Genomic DNA, 24,495 nt, shown 5'->3' on the forward strand with positions numbered 1-24,495 from the left:
CAACAATCCTGTGCTCTACAGAAAAGTGACTAAAATAAAAGATTTGCAGGATTATGGAATGGACACAAAAATGGCCTTAGGGGAAGTTAAGATGTTTTCAAAGTTCTAACTACAAGTCTTCAAAAGCAGAAATCCTAGGGAGCACGTTTACAATCAAGAAAATTGTTGATTCAGTAAACAAGAGTAAGAACAATATTTCCACAATATTTTTTTCTAAAAAAAAATAATAATAATAAAAAATAACTGCTTAGTAGCAATGGCAGAATAAAATAAAACCAAAGTATGTTTTTCAAGAACATCGCAGGGATGGCATTTTTTGCCTCCTACCTATACTGTTAATATATTGATCATTTTTTTGTAAAGAAGTGAAAAATAAAATAACGGTGCAAATGAAATATGAAAATCTATGAAGGAGATTTTAATAGTATTTTTATTTAAAGACAGAAGAAAATTGCATATTTTATGAAAAAGCTGGTTAAAGAGATATTTACTTTCAATGTGATTGTTAGAGAGCATATCCTCAAGGAGTATGAAACCTTAGACAAGACACTGTAATTATTTTTTAAATATTAAAACACAAACATACATATACATTTATAGACAGACACCAACACACAATCGCTTCAAACACTAGATACTGTACATCGTATCCAATGAGCCTTTTTCTTCCTTTGGCACCTTTTTCTTCTCCTTTGACTATTTGAGTTGATGTAATGAGTACATTTCTCCACCGTGAAATCATTAAAGTCAATCAATTAATCAATCAATCAAAAACAAGTCTCTTTTTTGAATTAACATCAAACTGTTTATCAGAGATATCATAATGGCTAGTTGAAGGTTGATCTGGCTAAACAATCAGAGAAGATGTAGCTATGCTTAAACTGACATCAATTCTTTCATATTTGGACCATAGGTAGTTCATATTTGTACCAGCAGATGGCAGCATTGGACCTCAATTATTTACACCCAAGACTTCATACACTAGGACAGGGGAAGACTCACAGAGAGCAGATGGAGATAAAAGAATGCTTTACACTTCTAAAACCCCTCCTCCTCCTCCTACACCTCCTCTTCCACTTCCTCCTCGTTTGTCTTCATTGACAGGCTGTTGACTCAGACCTGCCTTATCAGCCTCAGGGAGTCTTCATTTCATTGTGATGGATGGGACACACTCAGACATCTGCCATTTTTTTATGGTGTAGTCATAGTTGAAATTTAATTCCCCTGTTGTTGCTTGTACAGTTGAAAGCATCGCATGCTGCTGCACAAACTTAGCCTGACAAGTCTGAAAGATACATAATGGAAACAAGCTTTTGCTCTTCAGTGGATTTAATAAGGCATCTTATTTCATACAATAAGGCCATTGATTTTATGTCATGCAAATTTAATCTTGCAGGGCTTTTTTTTATTTTTATACAGATCTGTACAATTCTGATTTGTTTTTGTTGATCTCCTCTTCTTCTTTACAAGACTTTGGCATAGATAATCCCTGAACCATTTTGTCAGTGCTGTCAATGGTGTCAGGTAACATCGTCACTACACATATGGATAGAGGGTACCGCTTAGCAGAGTAGAATGCCAAGGTCAAAATTGTAATCCCTGGCCTTGTTCATGATGGATTAGAGGAAGATGGGGAAAAAAAAAGAAATAAAAACTGCCTTTGGTTTTGATTAAGAATTATGGGGTTAGGAGATTAGAAGCAACCAAATGCTATTACACTGGACTGAACCCAATCCCTGAATTAATCTGAATACTGAAAAATAGAGAAAAAGAGAGAAAACTCATTACATGTAGAGATTAAGTAAAGCTTGGTCCGATTCTCTTAGGAGGTACACATAATACTTAGTTCACCTATAAATATGCCAAGTTAAAAAGTCCAACTTGAGTAGATTATAAACTATCACTTTTCAGTGCATTGGTTGCTTGTTCTAACTATGTCTTTGCATTTTCATTTCCAATAGAGAAACCGTTGACAAAAATAATCTAAAACGTTTTCTCCAATTAACTAAAGGTGAGATATATATCATCTAATTTCCTTTATTTTTAATTTTTACATGTCTGTTTTGTTGGGTATATTATGCAAAGCAGATGGTTGCCCACAAAGTAGACGGACCACGATATTCTTATTTTAGCCTATTTTTGTATGGCCTTCTACTGTTTGGAATGATTGCATGTTGGTGTCTATGTGTATGATTGTATATGTATGTTTGTGTTGATGTGAATAAAAGTTTTTACCCTGGAGGTTTACTTTGTAAGTGCAGTAACAAGAAGAAGAAGTAGAAGGCCTGCAATGCACAGCAGCAAGGGGCATGCAGACCTGGCCCCAGAAGCTTGTGGTAGTCATAGGCTGCAAGATACAAAGCATTGCCCCTTGGTAGCCATACATATCCACAGGGGTAGAGTGCCGAAGAGGCACAGTCAGGACAAAGAGGTAAAAAACAAGACACAAAAGTGCCAAGATACACCACCAGGATTCTTGAGTTATTAATAAACAGAAATTTATATTGGACTAGACTTCATTTTCAACCAATATCTAAAATATGGCATAACTTTAAAATACAATACAGAGTTGTCAGTCTATCATCCAAAAGATCACTCAGGTTATCTAGCTTAAATCTATTCTGCATTTGTAGTTTGCAGTTCAAACTTTCTTTACCTGTGCCACTAAAATGTACTTTTCTCTGTCTGATTGCTTTTCGTTTCTTCTGTTCATGTACAGGACTTTGAATTTTCTTGCTATGGAAATGTTGTACACATAAAAATGCCTGAAATTTAAAAATATGGGATAAGACTATAGCAAACGCCTGCTAAGCCTAGAAATAAAATATGTATATATCCTTATTTGGACTTGGGCTGAACAAATGCTTTATCCTGTAATTTGACTTACCATATATGGTAAGGACCTTTTTTTTATATACTTTAACAGGATAAACACAAATCTCAACATTTATTTGCATTTACTTTTACATCTGTATTTATTTGTGGTAAAACAAATAAGGTGTTTAGGAGAAACACCGCCTCCTAAAGTTACTGTCCAGAAAAGTTGACATCGTTTGTAATATTAAAAAACAGGCCAATTGATTTTTTTTCTTTTCACATGCTGTCTGCTTTTTATTATTATTAAACTTCATCAGTTAATTCAAATGTTCGGTTTCTGATAAAAAAAATATCTAATCTAAAATCTAATATTTTTAGTTTGTTAAAATATGCAAACCTTGAGATCGCTGAGATTTAAAACACATTTCAAAAGATAAGCTGTATTTTTTAACATGCCTGGTTAGGAAATATCTGACGTCCCCTATGGCTGCTTATATTAAGAGACAATTTACAGCAATCAGTTCTGAAATCTAAGGATTGAGGGTCGACACTCTCTTGGGGAGTACCATATATGGGGAGACAGTGATTTCTGTAAGGATAGTCATACCAGTGCTGATATAAAAGCTCATCAATCTTACCACTTTCTATCACTCAACCAAGCTTGGCAGATACTTTTCATTTCTATCAAAATTTTCAAACTTCTTCTTGGTCAGTTTTATCACAAATAAAGATTTAACACACAGTGATTTACAACTATTATATATATAATTTTAGCCTTTTTCTAGATGTGATAGCACCTCTTTCTAGAAAATAAAAATCTATTATGTGACACTGAAAAGCAAGCTTGAAATATAACATATTCTTTTTTTGCAATAGCTGAAGTACATTCAGTTTTTGAAAACACAACAGGAATCATACAGTATGTTACTTAGGACCCGCTGTGACAGCAGGAAGTAAATACATCCCCTCTGGCTTTCACATTTGACAAATGAAGAAAAAAAAAACATTACTGTACTTTCTGGTAAACAGGAGATTGTTTTTTTGTTACAAACAGAGACTTTTTTGCATTTAAAATAAATCCTTTCTCTTTTTACCCTTCCTCTCTCACCTTGTTATAGCATTGTGTGGATCCAGTTTGAATATATTTTTGTGAAAGTTTCTGGAGGAATGTTTGTTGGAGCGGGATATAACACAGCAGGTGTGTTCCTGTCTTTCCTTAAAGGTCGTCATCTCCTTCCCTTTCCTACGCTAGGCTCAGTAAAGAACATCAAAGGGTGCAGAAAGACAAATAAAGGCATGTGCACAGAGACCACTGTCAATAAAACTACTGATATTCCAACTTAGAAAAAGAATGCAAATAGCAACCGAAAAAATTCTTTATTTTTAAAATTAATAGAGCTGCTTTACATTTGAAATAAATTTACAAAGTTAGAAGAATGTATATGAGAGATGTCAATCTTACAGCCACCAAATGCTTTGACACTGATGACAATGTTTCACAGGGATATGACACTTCAAACTACAGTGCACTGCTTCACAAAAAAATCAACAAAAGAAACAGGAATAAAGGAAAGACATATTCTTTTAATATTGGTTCACACCAAAAATAATAATCTAAGAAGTTATAAAGAATGTTAATTTCTCTGAAAGTGGATAGCGTCATGTTTAGGATGCAAGACTCATGTGCTGGAGTCTCGTTTTCCTCTGTCTCTCTTTGCAGCACGTTTGGGCTGACAGAAGACGCAAGGAGACCGCGTTGCACTTTGAGGTCGCGAACTACTCCGGACACCTTTATAACACTGCAGGGATATACCCAACTCTTCCATCATGGCGGTAAAAGACAAGCACTGCCAAGAAAAAGACAATATGGTGTTTTATTTATTTTGGTCTATCATTTTAAATCATTTTGTTAGTATTTTATACCTTGTACATAAACAACCAAGATAATAATTAGGTTGAACATTATGTTTAAAGAAACTGGATAAATTAGAAGCAAGACTAAAGATGTGACTGTGTACCAAATGATAAAAGGGAAAAATGTGAGAACATTTTATTTTCATCCTCCAACATAAAAGTCAAGCGATTCCAGATTTCTGTTTTCTCATCACAAACTGCACTTCTGTTGTGCTATATTTTCAATCAGCAAACCAAAATCTATTAGCCAGTTAATGATCTGCTAATTATTTCACACGATCAAAGAGATGACCATCTGAGCTGGAAAGCCTAACGCTTATGTGAAGCTGGAGGATATCAGATCCCATCAAAGAGACATTAATCCTCAATTATGTTTTATTTTTTCTTATAGAGTCTCTTCTTCCCTGGCTGATGTGTTAATATGATTATTTATACCACAAAGGCTTTCTTTTAATAGCTGGTTGTCTTTACATTCCAGTATTGAAGAAGAGTTTCCTCTTTCATCCTTAGGCTTTGCCAAAGGCTTCCCAAACAAACATGCCATCCTTAGGGAGTCTCATAAATACCATAGACTTGCTGCTTTAGTAAAGAAAATCTGCCTTGTTTCATTCTCGAAAGAAAAAGAAGATTTAAACCATGTTTTTTTATTTTTGACTTTTTGGCAGAAAGGTTGATTTTTCTTTTCCGATTGTGTTAATAATTTTACCTTACAGGTTCTATTACATAAAAAAGTCTTCTGTTTATTTTGCACATTTTGCTGTTCAAGTTATCCATCAAGCAGGACAGTTGAGCTATTTGACCCTCTTTTACTCTTCAGGAATTTTATCATGTCAGTAAAACATTTACCTGATCTTAAGCTTTTCCTCATAAAGCTTTAGTTTTCTTGTATTACCCTCTGATTTAATGCTTAGTGATCTCATGCTTATGGACTAGCAACTCTCCCAGGATGAGCGCCTTTTTCCTTATTTGCCTTCTAAAATGCATAATATGATTAAATGACCTGTGAAAATGCATTTTACCAGTTTATTGTAGCTTATACGTTGTTCCACTTGTCTGTGTTTTCCTTTACTTGCTATAAAGTATATTTTTTCCTTTTCAGGCTTTAGAAATAGATTTCAAGACAGATGATGATACACCCAATGAGATTAAAAAGAAAATCAAGCAAAATACCTTATTTTATAGTGACCAGTAAAGGTATTTATGAACATTATACTTTTTTCATATTTTGTCACATTACAAACCATCAAACTCAATCTTATTTATTGGAGTTTATGTGATAAACAAGCAAATAGTTGGATTGTCTAACTGCAAAGTAGAAGGAAAAGGTTACTTAGATATTACATCTTTTTTTTTACATATAAAAATTTATTGATTATTGAGTCACACATTTGCAATAAATGCCAGAAGAACTGCTCAGAAGATGATAATTTCCCTGTGTGGAATTTAATTTCATTATAAATAAAATCCTGTGTGAAGACTTCCAAGTTTTTTTAGAGAATGTTATTGAACAAATAAACAAATAAAAACTGATAAGGTAAATATTTATGAAGAGGTTTAAAGCCAGTTTAGGTTATACAAGGGTGTTCAGAGACAAGATAATGCCCAAAGTACTGATGAGTCCATCTTCTGTAGTTTGGGAAGGGTGATCTTTTGACTACATTATAAGTGCTGGAAGTTTGAAGTCTTTATAGAAAAGTACCAGATTGAAACACGGAAAACATAAAGTTTTATTGTGTCCCCGATAATATCTTCATGGGGTACAGCTGACCCATGGAAGCTAGTCCTTTGATCAGACAAGGTAAAAATTCAACATTTTAGGAAGACTGCAAAACCAGCCATGTTAGAAAAAGTAATAACTCAAATGATCCTAGAGGACACATCCCTACTGTGAAACATGGTGGTGACTGCGTTATATTGAGGGTAGACTTTTCATTGGCAAAGACCAGAAAGCTGGTCATAGACCAGTCTGCAACTGCAGTACATAATAACCGCATTAGTGAAAGACTTTTATTTTTACAGAGTATTCTAATTACTTTTATACATATTAATAACGCTATCACGTTTCTTGAGATCTAACATACGGTGTTACAATCCCCTAATCAATTAAAGTGCATTTTAATAACAGCTCCCTGTTTATACTAGCCTGGGTGCCATTCCGAACTTAGTCCCGCCCACAAAGTTTGAGGTCGGGGAAGTTCGGTCTGGCTCTGCTCCATAGTAGCGCGAGTATTATCGCCCACTGCCAGGTGATCCAATCAAATTGTCAGGGCGGGCTTTATACGATGATGGACAGATGACAAACAGTAACGTAATCAACCACGTGACCAATGCGCGCTTGGGTGACAACAACAATGGCTGCCGCTGGAGAGTTGAGGTGAGTAGATTCTGCTATTAGGTCTGTTCTAGAAGATATCGACGGCAAATTAATTTTAAAAAAGGAACAGAGAAACGCGAACAAGTCTCATCTTCTTATTATAGGCGTGCAACTGCACGCTTTGATTTTTGTGGACAACAACTATGCCTCGCTTAACATACGTCACGCACTCCGTTGCTCTTATTGGTTGTAGGTCTATCCAATTGAGTGCAGACGCATTGTTTTTCCTGGTTCGTTTGAAACACGCCCCATAATCACAGCTCTATGGAGCAGTATCAGACTCATATTCTGACTAGAATTGAGTCGGACTACGTCAGGCTATGTTTATACAGCAGTCCTCTCAGGAATGTTGACTAATAATGCTGATTGGTTGAGGAGCCATAATGTGGGCGGGTTCTCAGCCTCCATTGATTGCTCTATGCAGAATCAATAATGGTGTTCTTAAGCTGGAAGCCATTTCTGAAGTCAAAGGCTAAATGTTTCTGTGGTTTGCTGATTACGTCCAGGAAAAAAATATTTTATCCATGTCGGTTACAAGTGGCTCTAATCTAATGAAGCACCTGAAATCATTTTACCATTCCACAACAATAACTCAGAACTGGCTGCCTTACTTTTTTAAAACATTATATTTTAGTACTTCAGTGTTGGACTAAAAGCACTTGCATGATTTACTGTTATTTTTTATATGGAAATACAAAATGGATTATCTCTATGTCGTTTTTCCTGGAATTCCATGAATCCTGTCAAATTTTATCACAATTTGTGTTTTGTTTTTGTTTTTCAGTGTTATATAACTACCTTTTAGCCACCTAAAACCTGTCAATGTGCATACTGTACATTTGAAACTCAAAACCATACATTTGGTTTCTTTAATTATGAAAATAGTAATGACATCTACATAAAATTAGAGCCGGTTCATTTGTCTCACCACAGACACCAAAATGGTAAAGATAAGTACATCATGTTTTAATTAATTAATGATAACTGAACCTGTCATTTAATACTTAAAATGTTATATTTGATAATTGCACACACATTTAAAGTTATATAAACCAGAAAGCCACTTATATTTACTTTGATTGTGTAAGTTACTACCTCAGGTACAAGTAAGTATAACTAGTTACATTTTAAGCAAAGTGACTAACACTAATGGAGACACATGTCAAACAAAAAAGTTATCAAACAATAAAAAAAATAACTTATATTAGTGTGTTGTAGGCGGAAGGTTGAAATGAATAATGAATGAGTCGTACTACAGCTGCGTGCCAAGGTTTGGGTATAGTGGGGCATCGTGATGAATGACAAAGAGAGGGATGTCTGTTTTACAAACCTATTGTCTAAAGAAGGTATGAAATGTGTAGGAGCTGCCTTGGCTAGTCTGTGTCATCCCCCAGTAGCCTGCCGCTCTCCAGATCATTTGATAAAGAGCTGCCAGAGGAGGAAGTGGAGCCACAGCGCTGAAACTGACGGGACTGCATCCCGTAAAAGAAACAAAAGGCCTGATGCAACAAACAAAAAAAAAAAATGGATGGAGAAGAAAACACAAAGAAGATCAACAAACTGGAAAGGATGTTCACAAACTTAGAAATAAAACAATAGAACATTAAGAAGAACACATAAAAATAATGTTGAAATTGAGACATGAGTGGCAAAAAAAGTAAACGATATGAGAAACAGCTACTTAGAGTTGAAAACAAAAAAAATATTTATGCAATAAAATTATTTGTCTCACTGTCAGACTTTTCGAAGCTGTTTTAGGTCCTTTAAGAAAATTTTAATATTTCTCTTTGCTAAATTCCAGAGTAGTGACAGGAAATGTGGGATTGCTCCAGTCAAGAAGATTGCTTATCAGAACATTTGAAATAAATACATGCACAACTGTGAAAGGAACAACTCAAATACTTTTCTTATTAGTGTGAAATTTTAGAAAACTGTAAAGACATCTACTAAGATATCAGGAAAATAATGCAGAACCTGGATCTGATTAATTATATTGGTTGCAATTTTGTCCTATATAACCAAATACCTGGGCAGAGTTTAAAGGGTCTGTGAGAGCAAGGCAGTTAACAAATCTCTGAAAAGTAATTAAATCCCCAAGTATGAAAGGTAATTCTACGAATAATAATGCAAATAATGTAAACTTCTGAAATTAACAAACATAAAAACTTCTCTCCTGTTTGTCTTTTTATCAAGTAAAAATAAATGTGGAAATTCTAACTGACCTAAAACAGAAAATGTTTAATCCTATTTAATGTCAGTCAACGTAAACATCTGGTTACAACTACAAATGGATATAAGTGATTGGTTTATTAATTACAATTTTATATTTTGTTCTAAAGAATTGTCAGACATATTTTTCTAAATGCCACAGACAGCAGAAAATAATATATATAAGCAATAAATATGGTAATAACTATATATAAGCCTGATTGAAAAACTTCTTACAACGCTTTCATAGGCTGAAAATGAGTAAAGATATTAGGAGAAAAAATTTCCCAGCAAATAAGAAAGTTTGCTGTATTTATTTTTACATGTTAACCTGCAATTCTTTCATGAAGAGCCAATCTCTTCCTCACTCACCTCCTCTATGTCTGCATTCCTTCTGGCCTTGTAGATGAACTCCCCAATCGCTACAAAAACAGACAGCACCAAACCAGCAGCCAGAACAATGAATATTCCGCCGATATTCTCCACACCCAAAGCATTGGCTTCCTTGTTGTCCTCCTCTGGACAGCCATTGCCCCTCCACCACTTCTCTTTCATCATATGCAGCTTCCCTTCCTCCTGAAGCTGAAGAATGGCAATTGTGATTTTGTCCCTGTAGGGGGAACCTTTCAAAGAAGAAGGAATATTTACAAAGCTGTTATTATTAATTGATATTTTCTTTAGGTTAATTTATGTTCAAGTATTTTATTATGTTCATATACCCCAGTGTAGCATTAATAGGGGTATTTATAATTTCACACGTTTGAATTATTTTTGAAACAGCATTTAAAATTGTATAATTATTTTGAAGCATTTTTCAAAAGGCTGTTAAAAACAAAGCTACATTTTATGTTCATAGAAGTCCTGCGCAAAAGCAATGATGTTCAAGTTAATTCAAAAACTTTAGGCTCCAGCCCTGGGCTCTTTCTGAGTTACAAAGCTGCAGTTTTTATTTTTTATCCTGTGGTGCTCATAATTTTCAGCACTGTTTTAATTTTCCAACTGGGAGAGCAGCAAACAACACAACAATTACCTCCTTCATCATGTAGGCATACTGGAATGAATGTAAGGTGAGTTCGGAGGTATGTAAAACTAAGTCTTTTTTTTATTATTCTACCTAATGATAACAGGAAACTCCTGATAGAAGGACATCTGAGCTTTGGCTTTGGTATTTTCTTTCTCTTTAGGTATATTTGTTCTCCTAAACATTGTGGAATTACAACTCCTGCTCCAACAGCTGCATTTCTAGCTGCAATATTTTACCAAATTTGAAAATTTAACGATCTGCAATTGTGGTGTTTCCATTAAATAATGAATACAATTGAAATTTCATCTAAGTATGTTTGTTCATTTGATAACTCTAATGTAAACACATGAGATGCATTCATATTTCAGCCACGGCTCTAGTGGGCGCCATCATTCTCCAACCACTTCTCTTCGTCTACTTTCTTTCTGCAGCTGCAGACCACGCAAATTATGTGATGCGAAAAAATTTGCCTCTAGTACAGTTTCGCAAAATATAAGAATTTCGATACAACCGAAAAACAACCCAATCGAGTATGTCTATTCAGCAAATTTATTTGTGAAATTACAATTTGCACAATTTGATGGTCAATAGAAAACACCCCTTATGAACTACATATGATATAATCACTGTCATTTCTTTGAACCAAATGACATTTATCAGAAATTTGGCTTGTCCATATGTGCACCATAACTTTTAAATAAAGCTTTAAGTGTCTGTTTTAAACCCATTTAATTCCATAGTTCAAGGCAACATAACATTTCATTCACTATGGACATCCACAATACTGTTTCACAAGCTTTACGTTGATAATTTGCTTGACAATTGGTAAATTGCCCCTCAAGAAACAAATCAGATATTTTTATCTGTAGTTTTATTCATTTATTATTGGTAATATATTGCTCATTGGTTCTACTGTAGATAGATATAATATTATAGTGGAGTTAAAGTTGAAATGAAAATAATAACACCTGTTTTAGCTGAGAGGTGAACTTTTACATTTTTCATTAGATCTGCAGCAATATGAACAGCATTACGGTCTTCAAGACAAAAAAAAAAATATTGTGTTTGAATTTGCAGATCTACGGGAATGCCTCCAACTCATCTTGTTAGATGTTCTAAGTATTCAATGTAAGGAGTATTGTTAAATTTTAACTCATCTTACCAATAGGTGTTCCCACTCCGTATCCCTTGGAGTCTATGAGTCCTCCGATCTGCGTGAGATTACAGTTTCTTTGGCTGATGTACTCGATGCTCGTGGATTCCATCAGCATAGCATAATCAGTCGTCAACACACGGGTGATTCCCTCTTTGTTATTTTTTACTAGTGCCGTTTTCCTGCTGCTCATAAAGGCCCACATCTTTTCATAGGTGGAGATCTTTGATTTCTGTAGGATAAAAAAATGTTAGCTTAACTGAAATGTTACAGATAGGAGCAAAGATCTAAGAAAGCACATACCTTACTTAAGCTGCACACGCAGTGTATAAGCTATATGTGATTTTTTTTAGATTTTATATAAATCCACAAACATGAGGAATAGTAAAATCAGCAAGTGTACAGTATGCATCATGTTTAACTTATGTGTCATTATGCACTGCCACAGAAAATGGGACAGCTGTGTTTTAAATCTCTCCCAGCTGATTCAATTTGTTGAAGCCATCCACAGAGTCGGCTTCTCCCCATTGAGGCAGCATTAATCACAAGCTGCAATCTGGGAGGATAAAGCTCAGCATAACTCAACCCTGCTGAGCCACAGAATGTGAGGAGAGGTGAATGTTCTGACGCAAGGAAATGACAGCCCTGCCGGAAGACAAAGTCACTGCAGTATACACTATATATAGATATATATCTATATATAGATTATATATATACCGTATATATATATATATATATATATTATATATATATATATATATATATATATATATATATATATATATATATATATATATATATATATATATATATAAAATACAAATTCTGTATTTATTGAATATGCATTTTGGAATCCATCATGTTTTAAAGAATACTCATTGCTTTGGTAAAACTTTCTCTTTAATTAGTAAACAGCAGATTTGCCTTAAAGAACGTCATTGTGGATCCATCCCTCACTGCCCCATATTCAATCCTTGTCTGTTTGGCAAGGTCATCTGCAGAGTCGATGGGGGCGTCCATTCTTTCCACAGTCAGGAAGGCTGCCAAGTTGGCCGTGTAGGAGGAGATAATAATTAAAGTGAAGAACCACCAAATACCCCCAACTATACGCGTGGACAAAGCCTTAGGCATCACCTCAGAGCCTGCAAAAGATAGAAAGGAAAAAAAGAGATATGCTAAATCTTTTCTGCAAAATATGCTAAAATGCATGATTAGAATTAAAATAAAATGTACAATAAAAATATATAGAGACATTTTAAAAAATGTCTTATTTTCATATGGAAACTAACATGACATGTTCTAACAGGTTTTCGATAAAAAAAAAGACATATTTAAAGCATCTTGAATATAGTTACTTTAAAAACTTGTAGTTATTAATTTTTATTTATTTTTATTTATTTTTTTCTAAACTCAGAAAACTTGATACATTTTTTAAAGAAAACTGTTGAAAAAGATTGGATAACCTTTAAAATATTGCTCACATATGGATAATAAACTAAAATACACTGGTTAACTGCACTTAAACAATGAAATTGAACTATAAAAAATATCACCAAAAATGTTTTACAGCTGGGAAAATGGTAAAGATAACCCTCCTCTATTTAACCCACTATAGCTGAAATAAATATAAAGAGACAGTGTCCACTGTCTGACATTGATCTTTGGAAAATTTGTTCCATTGCTCACTTACAGCCTGTCTTCTATCTTACCTGTTTAAGTCAAGCTCCACAATCTTAAGGAAATTAAGATTTTAAATGGTCTGTGTAGAACTTCTTCATGTCCGAGGACGCCAAAGAGCTTTCAACCATAATCTATCATTCGCCAATTCACGGACACATTTACACTCTGATGATGGTAAACTCATGGACTGATCTCCCTGCTGCCCTCTGGGAAGAGGCTTCCCAGCATCCGCTGCAGGTCCAGCAGCTTCTGCAACAGTTGTTGCAGATACGTTGCTTCTGTAAGCAGCGTATCTTGGTTTTGTATCCACCGAGTGTATAATGACAATTACAATAAAGTTTGTCTAAGTAAATTTTAGACACACCTGACCCCTGGGGCACTGATAGAAGTAAGGCACCACCAGGTCCTCTGACCACCATTAGTGTGCCTCATGCCTCTTTAATGCTGCAGAACCTGGTCCTGCATTGGTTTAATTTTCCTCAAAAATTAGACTTAGACAAATTTATTTGTCATTTTGTTTACACAAGTGTAAAACAAAAATATATATATTTTTTTTGGAACAGCTCTCTGGACAATTTCATCTTATTTAAAAGTGTAGCCTTGAAAAATAGTAAAAAAATAAATAAAAATAAAATAAAAAAAATGATGAAAATAAATGAAAAAATTATTTCCCCTTTTCATTCAGCCCCCTTAGCTCTTAAAACTCACAGTGAACCAAAACTTTCCAAAACTATCCAACTTCCAACTTTGTTCTTCAGATTGTTTAAGGCTCTTTTTCTGGAATGATATTGGTTTATGACGAACATGCACTCACTTCTGCAGTCTATTCATTTTAATCTACTTAATCTGTTTAAAGAAGATTACTAAATCTGGTATTTATCTTTGTTTTCACTGGCAATGTTTAGTCTTACCTTTTATTTTGTTTTTTCCCAGAAAACCTCTTTGCACATCTCTCATCAAAGTTATACTTATTTAGTCTTTTTGTGATTGTACAGGCATGCACTTGGATACTAGCTGCATGAAGACCTTGCTGTGGATCTTATTATAATATTTAAGGCTTTCTTTATTATAATACTTATTTTAGGGTCTGTATGTCTGATTTTAGGTGAATTTACTTTCGCATCCAGACCTATGCCTGTTTATAAAAAAATAGTCTTCTAATAATTTTTCAGATAAAATAGCAGATAAAATATCAGTTAATTAGCAGATTTCATATTCCCTTTGGATTTTTTAAATCCACTGTCCGACTTTTAAATCTTGACATTTTAACAGTTACAATCCTCTTTCTGAAGGTATTTCAGCCTCATCACTGTGTTCACTCTAAAATTTAATAGCTCACAAAACTAAATATTTGAGTTATAAACAAGCCAAACCTGTTTTAAAAAGGCTGAGTAATGATGTGCACCTGATGTGACACTCCAAACCCTTTTTTAATTAAAATTTGTGTGAACAAAAACACACTCTGAATCAGTGTCTGAACTTTTCCTTTACCTACCAGCTAGGACATTTTTAATTACATTTTACATAAAGAAAAAAAATATTGATATTTTCTGATGTTTTTTAAAGATGCTGTTTTAGTTTCAGTATCTTAAACATTAAAATTAAATATCCATGTTAGAAAAACACAAAAGTGAATAAGGTGACTCAAAATTTGACCGTATGGGTCATGTCAAAGATACTATTTTGAGAGACCTTAATTATCTCTCAGGTATTTCAACCGAAATGAAAGATGTAAAAAATGCATTTAATGAAAATAATAAGTAAATAAAAATTTAGTACAGACTGACAAGTTAGAAGTGTCAACTAGTTTGTGCAATAATATCAGTAGATTTACTTTTATCTACTGTGGAAACCTAGACTTATTCTGCTGAGGCCAACATTCAACATGATAACCAACCAAATGTTCATTCTGCCAGCACATTGCTAATCCAGGCCATACTGAAAGCTTCCCTGTCCTATATCAAACCCACCTGTTTACAAACAACCTAAAGAGCAAGATCTGTACCTTGTCGCATTAGTGCTCCAATGCCAAACCAGAAACTGTTGAGCAAAGTGAAGTTGTTCTGGACTAGACCTGAGGATGGGTTGCATGCATGTGGGTTGTACCACTCATACGGTGTAAACCTGAAAGACAAAGAAGAAAAATAGAGATAATCTATGATCAGAGACAAAAAGAATGCATCAAAAAAAAAATTTTCCAGTATCATTCCACTGTAAGTTGTGCCATATACTCAGAGCTTATAGGTACTATGTACAACTTGAAATCCTGAGAAACAAACTTTATCAACAGACTGGTGCGTTTTGACAAGAGGTATTCGTCAGAGTTAAAGTTATCCTGTTTATAATTATAAAAACCATATACCCATGAGGACAATTTAAAAAAATTACACACAGCATTGACCTTGTTGAGATTTAGGCATATACAGTAGCTGTCTCATACATTAATCTACTGTACCAGGTTAGTTTATTGACAGCAATATTTCCCACATGCACTCATTTACTGATTTACCTTGCAATCACAAAGAGCACACAGCTGACTCCAGTGCAGGCTAAAAGCACATACATCCAGATGTCTGGGGACAGAGGGTTGAGGAAGGAAAACACGCCTGGATTGGTTCCGTTGGGTTTTCGGTACAATATGCTAATTCCTAAAGTCATGAAAGGCTTAGAAAAGTCAATCACTTTTTCTCGAACGTAGGTGATAGTCAACGGAGCCACCGCAAGGTCTGCCACCTGTTATAAAAATGCACATTCTTAAAGACTGATTTGAAAGAAGAGTTGATGAACGATTAACATGGAAGTTTTTACTCACATGGTCGATTAGCTCCCGGACCATCCCATTCCATTCTCCCTTATCGTTCTGTGCTCCATACTTCCCATCACCAACTAGCCGGACTTCATATGTAAAACCCAAGATGTTGGAGAGCTCCTTCAGTAGGTCCATGCAGTATCCCTCATAACGGTCATTTCCAACCAGCTCCTTGTCCGACTTTTTTACCATCACATAAGGATTTTCCTTAATACATTATAAAAAAAAATGTTTTATCAAAAAAGAAATAAGAATAAAAATCTCAAAGGATTGCTTGTTTTAAGTACCTCTGTTCATCAACATAAAACCTAAAGATTTAGTCCGATGATACTTTGCTGTGTTTGATGCAGACAAGAAAGCCAGTTGTGATGGCTAAGGCAAGGCAAGGCAATTTTATTTGGCTTGCACAGTTCAGCACATGGACAATTTAAAGTGTTTTACATGAATTAGATAGTAAAACAGAAGGAAAATAAAAGAAGAATAAAAGCAAAAACATTTGTAAAATAAATAAAACAATTGGGCTACAAAAAACTGAATAAAACTAGTAAAAGAAATTAGTATTTTTATTTTATTCTCTCACTGTAGCTCCACCATTTCATATGAGCATTGGTGGAATGATCATATGATCATTCCACCATTGTGCTACTTTCCCCTTTAATCACCTGTATGGTCGTGACAATCAAAGTCCTGTTAGCCAGAGAGTCCGTCACATTAGTATTCTTTTCACGGTTGGTCTTCTCCATCAGTTTCATCCCCCTGTATGAGTTCCAAATAGCCACCTGGAACCACAAACAGGATTTCAGACTGAAAAAATAGCATCTGCTGCTTTATCCAGATCGACACATGCTACATGTGACACCTGCTCCACTCAGCAAAGAAGGCTGACAGAATTTCAGTTCCGACTCTTTGAATAAACCATAAAAACCAGAATAAAGATGTTATGTGATCACTAACACCTGCATCTTTAAAGGGAATAAGCTGGTTGAGTTTTTTTGTTTTATTCACTGGTGAAAAATACAATCATTTTATTTGTGTTTCTTTCAAGGCTAAAAAGAAAGCTGGAAGCTGCTTCAATGGGTTTTATATTAATCATATTTTCTATGTCGGTGAAGTGAGAAATTAAAAGAAAAGTGAAGGTTGGAAGATCCGATATCCATGCCTATGTTTCAACTTTCAAACTAATTAAAGGTCCAAAACATTTACCTTTACTTGGCTTAAGTCTAAAGCTTTTCAGCAAAATATATAAAAAAAGAGTATTCATTTTAGTACCAAGGAAAATAATGTGGAAAAGGTTTGTAAAAAACAAAATTTCAGAATATAATTGAACAAAATAATTAACCTAATTAACAATATAATTTTGATAAAGTTCTGAACTTTGAATGTGATTTTTAAACTGTTTAAAAAACTTTAAAGTTATACTACTTTATCCACTCCAAACCCAGTTTCTATTGGTCTTTTGGATCATCAACCAGCTTGAAAACTTTAGAGGTGTCTCTTAGTTGGTTCTCCTTCCCCAATGCATCAGAATCACTGACTGGTCACACAGCTCGATGCTTCCACAATCACAGAGCTTATACGGCTAAATTAGGTTTTAAAGTCTTTACTAGATTTTTTAAAATATTATTCTTGTCATGAAGGAAAACATATTTAAGGTGTCCTCTTTTCTAACCAAATACAAAGATATTTCATTTGTTTACAGGGGGAAGAAGCAATTTCAGTTGAGCTATTAGATGTCAATTTTGGAGGGTTACCATATTTCTCACCAATCTCTCAGGTCATGTTATTGTATGACTTCTACAACTGAGAGAACTAAAGCCGCTCCAGCATTGTCAAGTTTCAACATTAAGCATTTGTGGATTGTTGAGTTTCTGGAAAAATCCCAACTGACTTCCTAACGTAAAAATGTAAATCTCTTTATTGTCCCACAATGGGGAAATTCACTCTCTGCATTTGACCCATTCCCTTTGGGGAGCAGTGGGCTGCCATTGTGTGGTGCCTGGGGAGCAGTATGGGGTTAAGGGTTTTGCACAGGAACCCAGAGTGGAGGCTGGGGGGATCAAACCGGGTACTTGCAACCCGATTCAGAGCACAGGCGCACTGCTCTAACCCCTTTTATATGACGGTTTGGTTAAAATAATTTAAATTCATCAGAATACTAATTCTGATGAATTTAATTTAATTCAAATTAGATATAGGTCTTAAACATGTAGAGTTGTTTGTATTGTTTTGATGGTTGATTTTTGAAGGCTTTCATAAACCCTGTTGAAATCATTTGAGCTTGATGCTATTATGCCATTATATACTATAGTGAGAGCGTACATCTTTGAACCTATCTATATAATCTTAACCCTGTGAATCAAAGGAAACCAATAAACATTATAAACTTGCTCATTCACCTCTTTCTTTGAAAAGCTATAGAAGTTGTTTATTGCATATTCATTACTCTCTGAAAGAGGTCAGTCAGTTCAAAGGAAGCTGCTTAATCACGTCAAGAATGAATATATGCAAACTTCTAACCAAAACCATAGTATCTATGGTTTTCTCATTATTTTAACCATGAACACATTTTTAATACCATCTCTATTAGGCTTAATGAATACACAAGGTATTTAAAGTAATAGGCATAAACAGCATAGGTTTTAAATATCCCTGCGGTTAAAAAAATATTTTTGTGTCTTCCGAAACAAATCACACATTTTTTTTTTTTCATCATAAATTGAGTTGATATTTTACTATTTTTGCAAACATGCATATAACAAATCCTAAACTAAAGCCCAGTATAAATGTAACAGTAAAGAAATTGGATTGGCACCAGCAGGGAGAGCATGAATGAAAAAGGCGACAGAGGCAGAAGGGTTGAGAGGGGAATAAAGGGCAACACAGAGTCTGTGCTCCACACAGTTGCAGTGAGTGTGAATAAGGCTGGCCAGACCAGGCAGTTTAATCCCAACAGTTATCAGATTAAAACAGGCGTCTGTCAGACGGATTTTGAACCACTCAAATCTCCTTAGTGTTTAACTGCCAAGCAAGGGTCAGGGGAGCTCATGATAGTGATGCAATAAAGTTAAGCGCATTAACTTATTACGCGTCACTGTTAATAGACACAAACTGCGACAAGCTTTTCTTTTCTAGCGATGAACTCTCTAAACACAACAACTTTTTTACTTGGAAACAATGGCCTGTTCTGTCAACCAGTGCAAAGAGGATGATGAGGAATGAATGCATCAGTGCCTCTTATGTATCGAACCAAAGTCAAAAGGGAATGCACTGTTTTAAAACCTAATCAGAAAATGTTTGTATGGAAATCTCTCATCCAAATAATACCACATCCGCTACTTATTAGATGCCCCATTACATTCATTTGCAAAGAATACAAAAAAATAAAAATAAAGAGAATCTATAAATTCTGACACCCTTATATACTTGTACCAAAACATTGCAAAAGAGGGCTTTTAAAACGCCATACTAACAGCTGATTGGTTTTTGTTTTTCATTAATTCAACTATTGATTTAAATCTTGCAAAAGTAAGAGTTTGCATTTAACCTCTGTATGTTTCCATGGTAAAACTCCAGTGTTAAAGATATTCATTTTAATTTTAAAAGTTAGCACACAGCTCAACTTTGCACACATCTTCAGTGAATACAACTAGAAACCACCAATAAGGCTCAAAATCTGGGTGCAGTGATGGACTTAGATCAGAACCTAGAGGCAACAAAGTCATCCTTCCATCACCTAAAAAACATCTATATAAAAGAGCTATTGTTTCAGAACGACCTTGAAAAATGAAATAATGTATCTCAGAGACGAGACTTTAAAATTCTTCTGTTCTGGTCTATAAATCACAGAATGGCTCAGCATCAAAATACAATAGAGACTGGTCAGTGTTTCTACCATCCAGACCTTTCAGGTCTTAGGGTTCAAATTTTAAATCTCTCACTACTGTATATTCAGACAGCTGTTTGTGTTTTATCACACAACAGATAAAGTTAAATATTTAGGTTAAAATAATTATGATTTAACATGAATATAATATTCTAACCTTTGAGGTTGCCTTAGAGCACTGTTCAATATATCATCTTAAATGCAAAGAATATGAACTATGAACCTATCAAGAACTACCATTTACAATGAACAGAAGGGCTGCAGAAAATAATCGGACAATCACCTAAAATATGCTTCGAAACTTGAGAAAGCTAAAGAGATCCACAGTTCAAATGACTAGAAACATAAATTTTGCCATTGTTGAAACATTAATTTGCAGTTTACAATAAGTAATGCCAAAAAGGTGCCACATTAGTTTGTTTCAGAGTCTAAATGTATGGTCTACATGCAAAATTATAAAAAAAATCAAAAACAGCATAGAACCTACAGCAAAACATCCTCATAGTAGAAAAAGTTGATACTTTATTTAAGCCAAATTTTCTATTAAGCAATGTTCTTTTTCTGGTTGGATCATCAAAATAAGTAAATAATTCTGGTGATATGTTTAGGGAAGGCTGTCCTACATGCTCTTCCCTATTTTCAATTACTAGTGGTGAGACTGACATAGTGGTAAAATTGCATATTTTCTCCTGGAAAGTAAGCTTGTATGACCGATGCAAACAGCAACTTTTAAACTGAACGAGCAAAGGAGAAATGGGCTTGTCCATGCTCTCACATGTTTAATAGGTGTTCCGTATTAAACAGTACAGGTATAGGTGCAGGTACAGGGTTTTGCATGTGCATTTTTTTTTTAAGTGGAGAGGGCGGGTCTTCTCAAAAAATCACAAAAATCCTCCACTATAGCTTCAATTTAGGAGAGCTGAAGTTAAATGCATAGCACAATTTTCAAACATTCCTTTGAAAAGACATTTCTAAATCATGTCTCCTCCCATTATTCACTACTTTCCTTTGTTCTATTGCATAATAACCTTGCAGGTTGAGGTTAATATGGAAAAATAAAAATAAAAAAACATTGAGTAGTATAAATGCTCTTGTAAATTTTTTGAAGTGTAATAGATAAAGGCTTACTATGACCCTTCATATTATATAGGATCTTTTTAGCTAAATGTTTTATTATCACCAGCAGCATCACTCAGGCTATGATGTTAAAAGTCTGACCAACTAAAAAAGCTGGAATGTATCATTAAAGCCCTGAGTTGTGGGTTTGCTGTACATTTATCATGCGTACTGGGGTGGCTTCCAATAAAGACCGCTATAAAAACTGACTTTCTTTCTCATGTGCTTTAAGAAAACGCTAAGAACCCTAAAGCTCATCCTTACTCAGAACCAAATCCAACTGAAAAGCCATTACCAAAGATTAGGGGCGTGCAAAGTTGAGCCAAGAAAGCTGGAGGCAGAAAACAAAAAGAAAAAAAACATTTTCAGAAAACTTTAAAGGATATTACCTTATTTCTTAATTTGCTTATCTTTATCCTTCTCTTCAAAGTGCACTTAAGATACCAGCACCTAAGAGCCAACCCAGCTGCAATAAGCCGATATTTCCCTTAAATGATCATGAAGTCAGGTGTTTGATGAGATGGTCGTTGCATATTATAAAGACCCCCCTGAGGATGAGTTTTAAACCCTAAAAGCCCAGCGTAAAAGCGAATCACAGTTGTGGAACTGGACAGCTGTTGACTGTTCACATAACTGTCTGTCTGACAACCGAAGCAGATGGAGTTAGTGAACTTTGCAAACAGCCTTCTTAAGAGGATGAACTGATTTAACATCTGTTCTTTGGCTCATATGTTTAAAAAAATATAAGAGTACTTGAGGTCATTATGAAATTAAATTAAAGAAGTATTTCATGATTGTTAAAACAAGGTCCTGCTGGACAAAGAGTAGTGAATAAATGAATAGCTTTAATTTCAGTTACTGAATCCATAAAAAGACAAAAAACTGATTTCTCTTTTGGTTATTTTTTTCTACAACACATTTTTCGCCAAAGTGAATTGCTGTTTATTCTAACTTGACAGGCGGTCTTTTATCACTCAGAGCAGATTCAGATTTGTTGGTCTGGTAGACTGAAGCTAAGCTACGTTCCTGCTCCAGGTAAATACAACCCAAAAGTTACCTGTCTTTGCTTTCCTAAACTTTAATAGGCAAATACATACTGTATTGACCCGAATGTAAGACGTTTTGTTTTTTTTTTACCTTAAAAACAATGGGAAAATGTGGAATTGTCTTATAATCGGGGTCTAACCAATTATACAGGCTCACAGGATTGCTATATGAATGGAAAAGCAGAGGGCGCCAGTTTTTTGTCATCTTTCTATCACAAAAAAGAAGTGACAAGGATAGTACAAATGATGAGTCCCTGCCCACAATGGAGTGGATCTAACATAAGAAAAGTTTGAGACGGAAACCAATTTTCACATAATTGTGGTCAATGCAGTGGAGGCCTCAAACAACTCTCAGGCAGCAAAGAAGTATGGAGTTACAGAGTGCAATGTCAGAAGATGGCACGTTCAAAAAGATCGAAAAAACGTTAACTGGAAAAAGAAAAGTTTATAAAAGTATTGCAGAGTAGCAGGGTAAGAGTAGGAGTGACAGCGAGCGCAGCGGGGCAGAGGACGTCTGTGAGAAAAAGCCTAATGCAGGTTCTTGAGACGTTCCGAGAACAAAGTTCAGATTGCATTCATGTTGAAGTGTTGCAAGATTTCAATTAAATGTCATTACTGTGTTGTTGTTTTTTTATAGTGTAATTGCACAAATCTTCCAATGCAATATTAATATCAATAACATTTTGAACACTTCAATATAAAGTTTCTTTAAATAGTATTTTTTTTTTCCTCTATGATCTTTTTATTTTGTTCCTTAAAACTGGTCCTGGTAGGACGGGACCTTCTTATAATCAGGTCAGTACGGTGATATCTTTTTCTCTGGCTGCTATTTCTAAACCTTAACTCCACCACTGTTGTCTCTATTATCTCTATCTGTCTCTGAAGGCTGGATATATTTTATCCCAATATATTCCTTTTAGCCTGCATAAATGCATGATGGTAATCTAAAACAATGAACATGGTTTCCAAAAAGAATCTTAGCAAACGTCGTTGTTTTCCTTTCATTTATCACAACAAGGAGTGGTTGACTCTGAATAACATTAGATAAGCTGAAGGGAACATGTTTATTCTTTCTCCAACAAAAGGTATCACTCTTTCTAGTTCTTAAAACATTTTTTTTCTTTCTGTTAAAGCTGCTAAGAAAAAGTTGTATTTTTCATATCAATCAAAACTGATATTGAAAAAGTGAAAAAGGTGAATTGTCAAAATGGCGTAGCTGTACACAAAACCAGTGAAGGGTAAAAAAGTTGACAAGGCAGGTAACAGAAGAGGTGGGCGGCATACAGAATGAAAAACACTGGGAGGTAGGAAACAACACAGGCTTCAACCAAACATGGCACAGAACAAACCTTGATCCACCTTTTTGTGAGGCGACTTGTGCCTTCCATAACACCCTTTAGAAAATGCGAAGAAGGCAACATGAACCACAGACAGCATGGAAAGAAACAGTCAGTTGGTACAACATTAAGAACATGCATATATCAGAAACTTAAGTGATAAATGCGTCTTTTAGAAACAAACCCAAAATAGAAATGCATGGTGCCTGTGTTATAGCCTTTTCTTTAGCGTAGTGTACTCACTCTAGCAGTGCCGTCTTCTTGAAGGCTGATAATGTCCAAATCAAAGTCTCTCCTTAGCCCATCTGTCTTATTAAGAACAATGTGTCCTGTCAGTCCATCCCACTGTGCCTAAAAGAACAGACACATAGAAAAAAAAAAGAGCAGCAGGTAAGCCTCAGTGCTCTGCATTTGAGGGGAGTTAATAAAATACCATGTCCCTGAAAGAATGAGAGGGGATAAGTCTGGGTTCGTAGACAGCTTGAGTGGGATGTGGGGAATAAAAGCTCCATCCAATCAAAAGAAAAAAAAGGTTTTAAAATGCATGTGTTTTTTTTTCATACTTCTTTTTTATTAAACTTTTTTTTGCAAAGCAGAGATGACAGGGAGAGCAGAAAACAAAGCACTGATAGTGCACAAAAACACAGACATTAAAGCCTGGTATGATAAACAACAACCACAAAACAAAAACAAACCAAAGAAAAATAAGTAATATAAAACAAACATTAAAAAAATAAATAAATAAATAAATAAAGTAATCAGGTGCATCCAAGAAAATAAAATAATACATACTCAGGTTTGATAACTTATCACACTCTAACTCTGGGTCTCTATCCCAGGCCAGGTCCTTAAGCTCTGACCTCAACCTGCAAGATTTGGCAACACCTAGGTAAGTCAAGAAACGGACTCCAGGGGTCCGTTTACCAAAAACTCTAAGTTGTCTAAACCTGAAAACAGGGAAACTCTGAATTTTCTGGGTCACAAATAGAGTTTTCTGACCCTCTGTTTCAGTAATCAGAGTAACATTCTCCCCCGAGCTAACCTGGACGGTAGCAGATTTCCTTCAGTAATCTCATAGTGTCCTCTTTCTCCACTCTCCTTACAGCCACGCTGTTTTATTTCCTGATTTAGTAC

The 24,495-nt window shown here is 34.8% G+C and overlaps 1 protein-coding gene across 3 annotated transcripts in view; it reads right to left on the bottom strand.

The window, feature by feature from the left end:
* Window positions 1-3,874: 3,874 nt before the first annotated feature.
* grik1a (glutamate receptor, ionotropic, kainate 1a) overlaps window positions 3,875-24,495 on the bottom strand; it is a 52,826-nt gene continuing 32,205 nt past the window's right edge. Inside the window, exons 8-18 of one of the 3 annotated variants that reach the window (XM_038285041.1) lie at window positions 23,605-23,712; window positions 23,374-23,418; window positions 16,642-16,758; window positions 15,983-16,186; window positions 15,680-15,903; window positions 15,176-15,294; window positions 12,415-12,632; window positions 11,500-11,722; window positions 9,686-9,936; window positions 8,436-8,604; window positions 4,527-4,664 (exon numbers count right to left, since the gene is read on the bottom strand). In XM_038285041.1, coding sequence (XP_038140969.1) covers window positions 8,479-8,604; window positions 9,686-9,936; window positions 11,500-11,722; window positions 12,415-12,632; window positions 15,176-15,294; window positions 15,680-15,903; window positions 15,983-16,186; window positions 16,642-16,758; window positions 23,374-23,418; window positions 23,605-23,712 — 1,635 coding nt within the window. In that variant the 3' untranslated portion in view covers window positions 4,527-4,664; window positions 8,436-8,478. Of the gene's footprint in view, window positions 4,665-8,435; window positions 8,605-9,685; window positions 9,937-11,499; window positions 11,723-12,414; window positions 12,633-15,175; window positions 15,295-15,679; window positions 15,904-15,982; window positions 16,187-16,641; window positions 16,759-23,373; window positions 23,419-23,604; window positions 23,713-24,495 lie in introns of all 3 variants that reach the window. The other 2 variants (XM_038285040.1, XM_038285042.1) reach the window with 2 other exon arrangements.

This window comes from Cyprinodon tularosa, unplaced genomic scaffold (genome assembly GCF_016077235.1).
Source record: "Cyprinodon tularosa strain WSP-4 unplaced genomic scaffold, ASM1607723v1 ctg205, whole genome shotgun sequence".
Classification (NCBI taxonomy): Eukaryota; Metazoa; Chordata; class Actinopteri; order Cyprinodontiformes; family Cyprinodontidae; genus Cyprinodon; species Cyprinodon tularosa.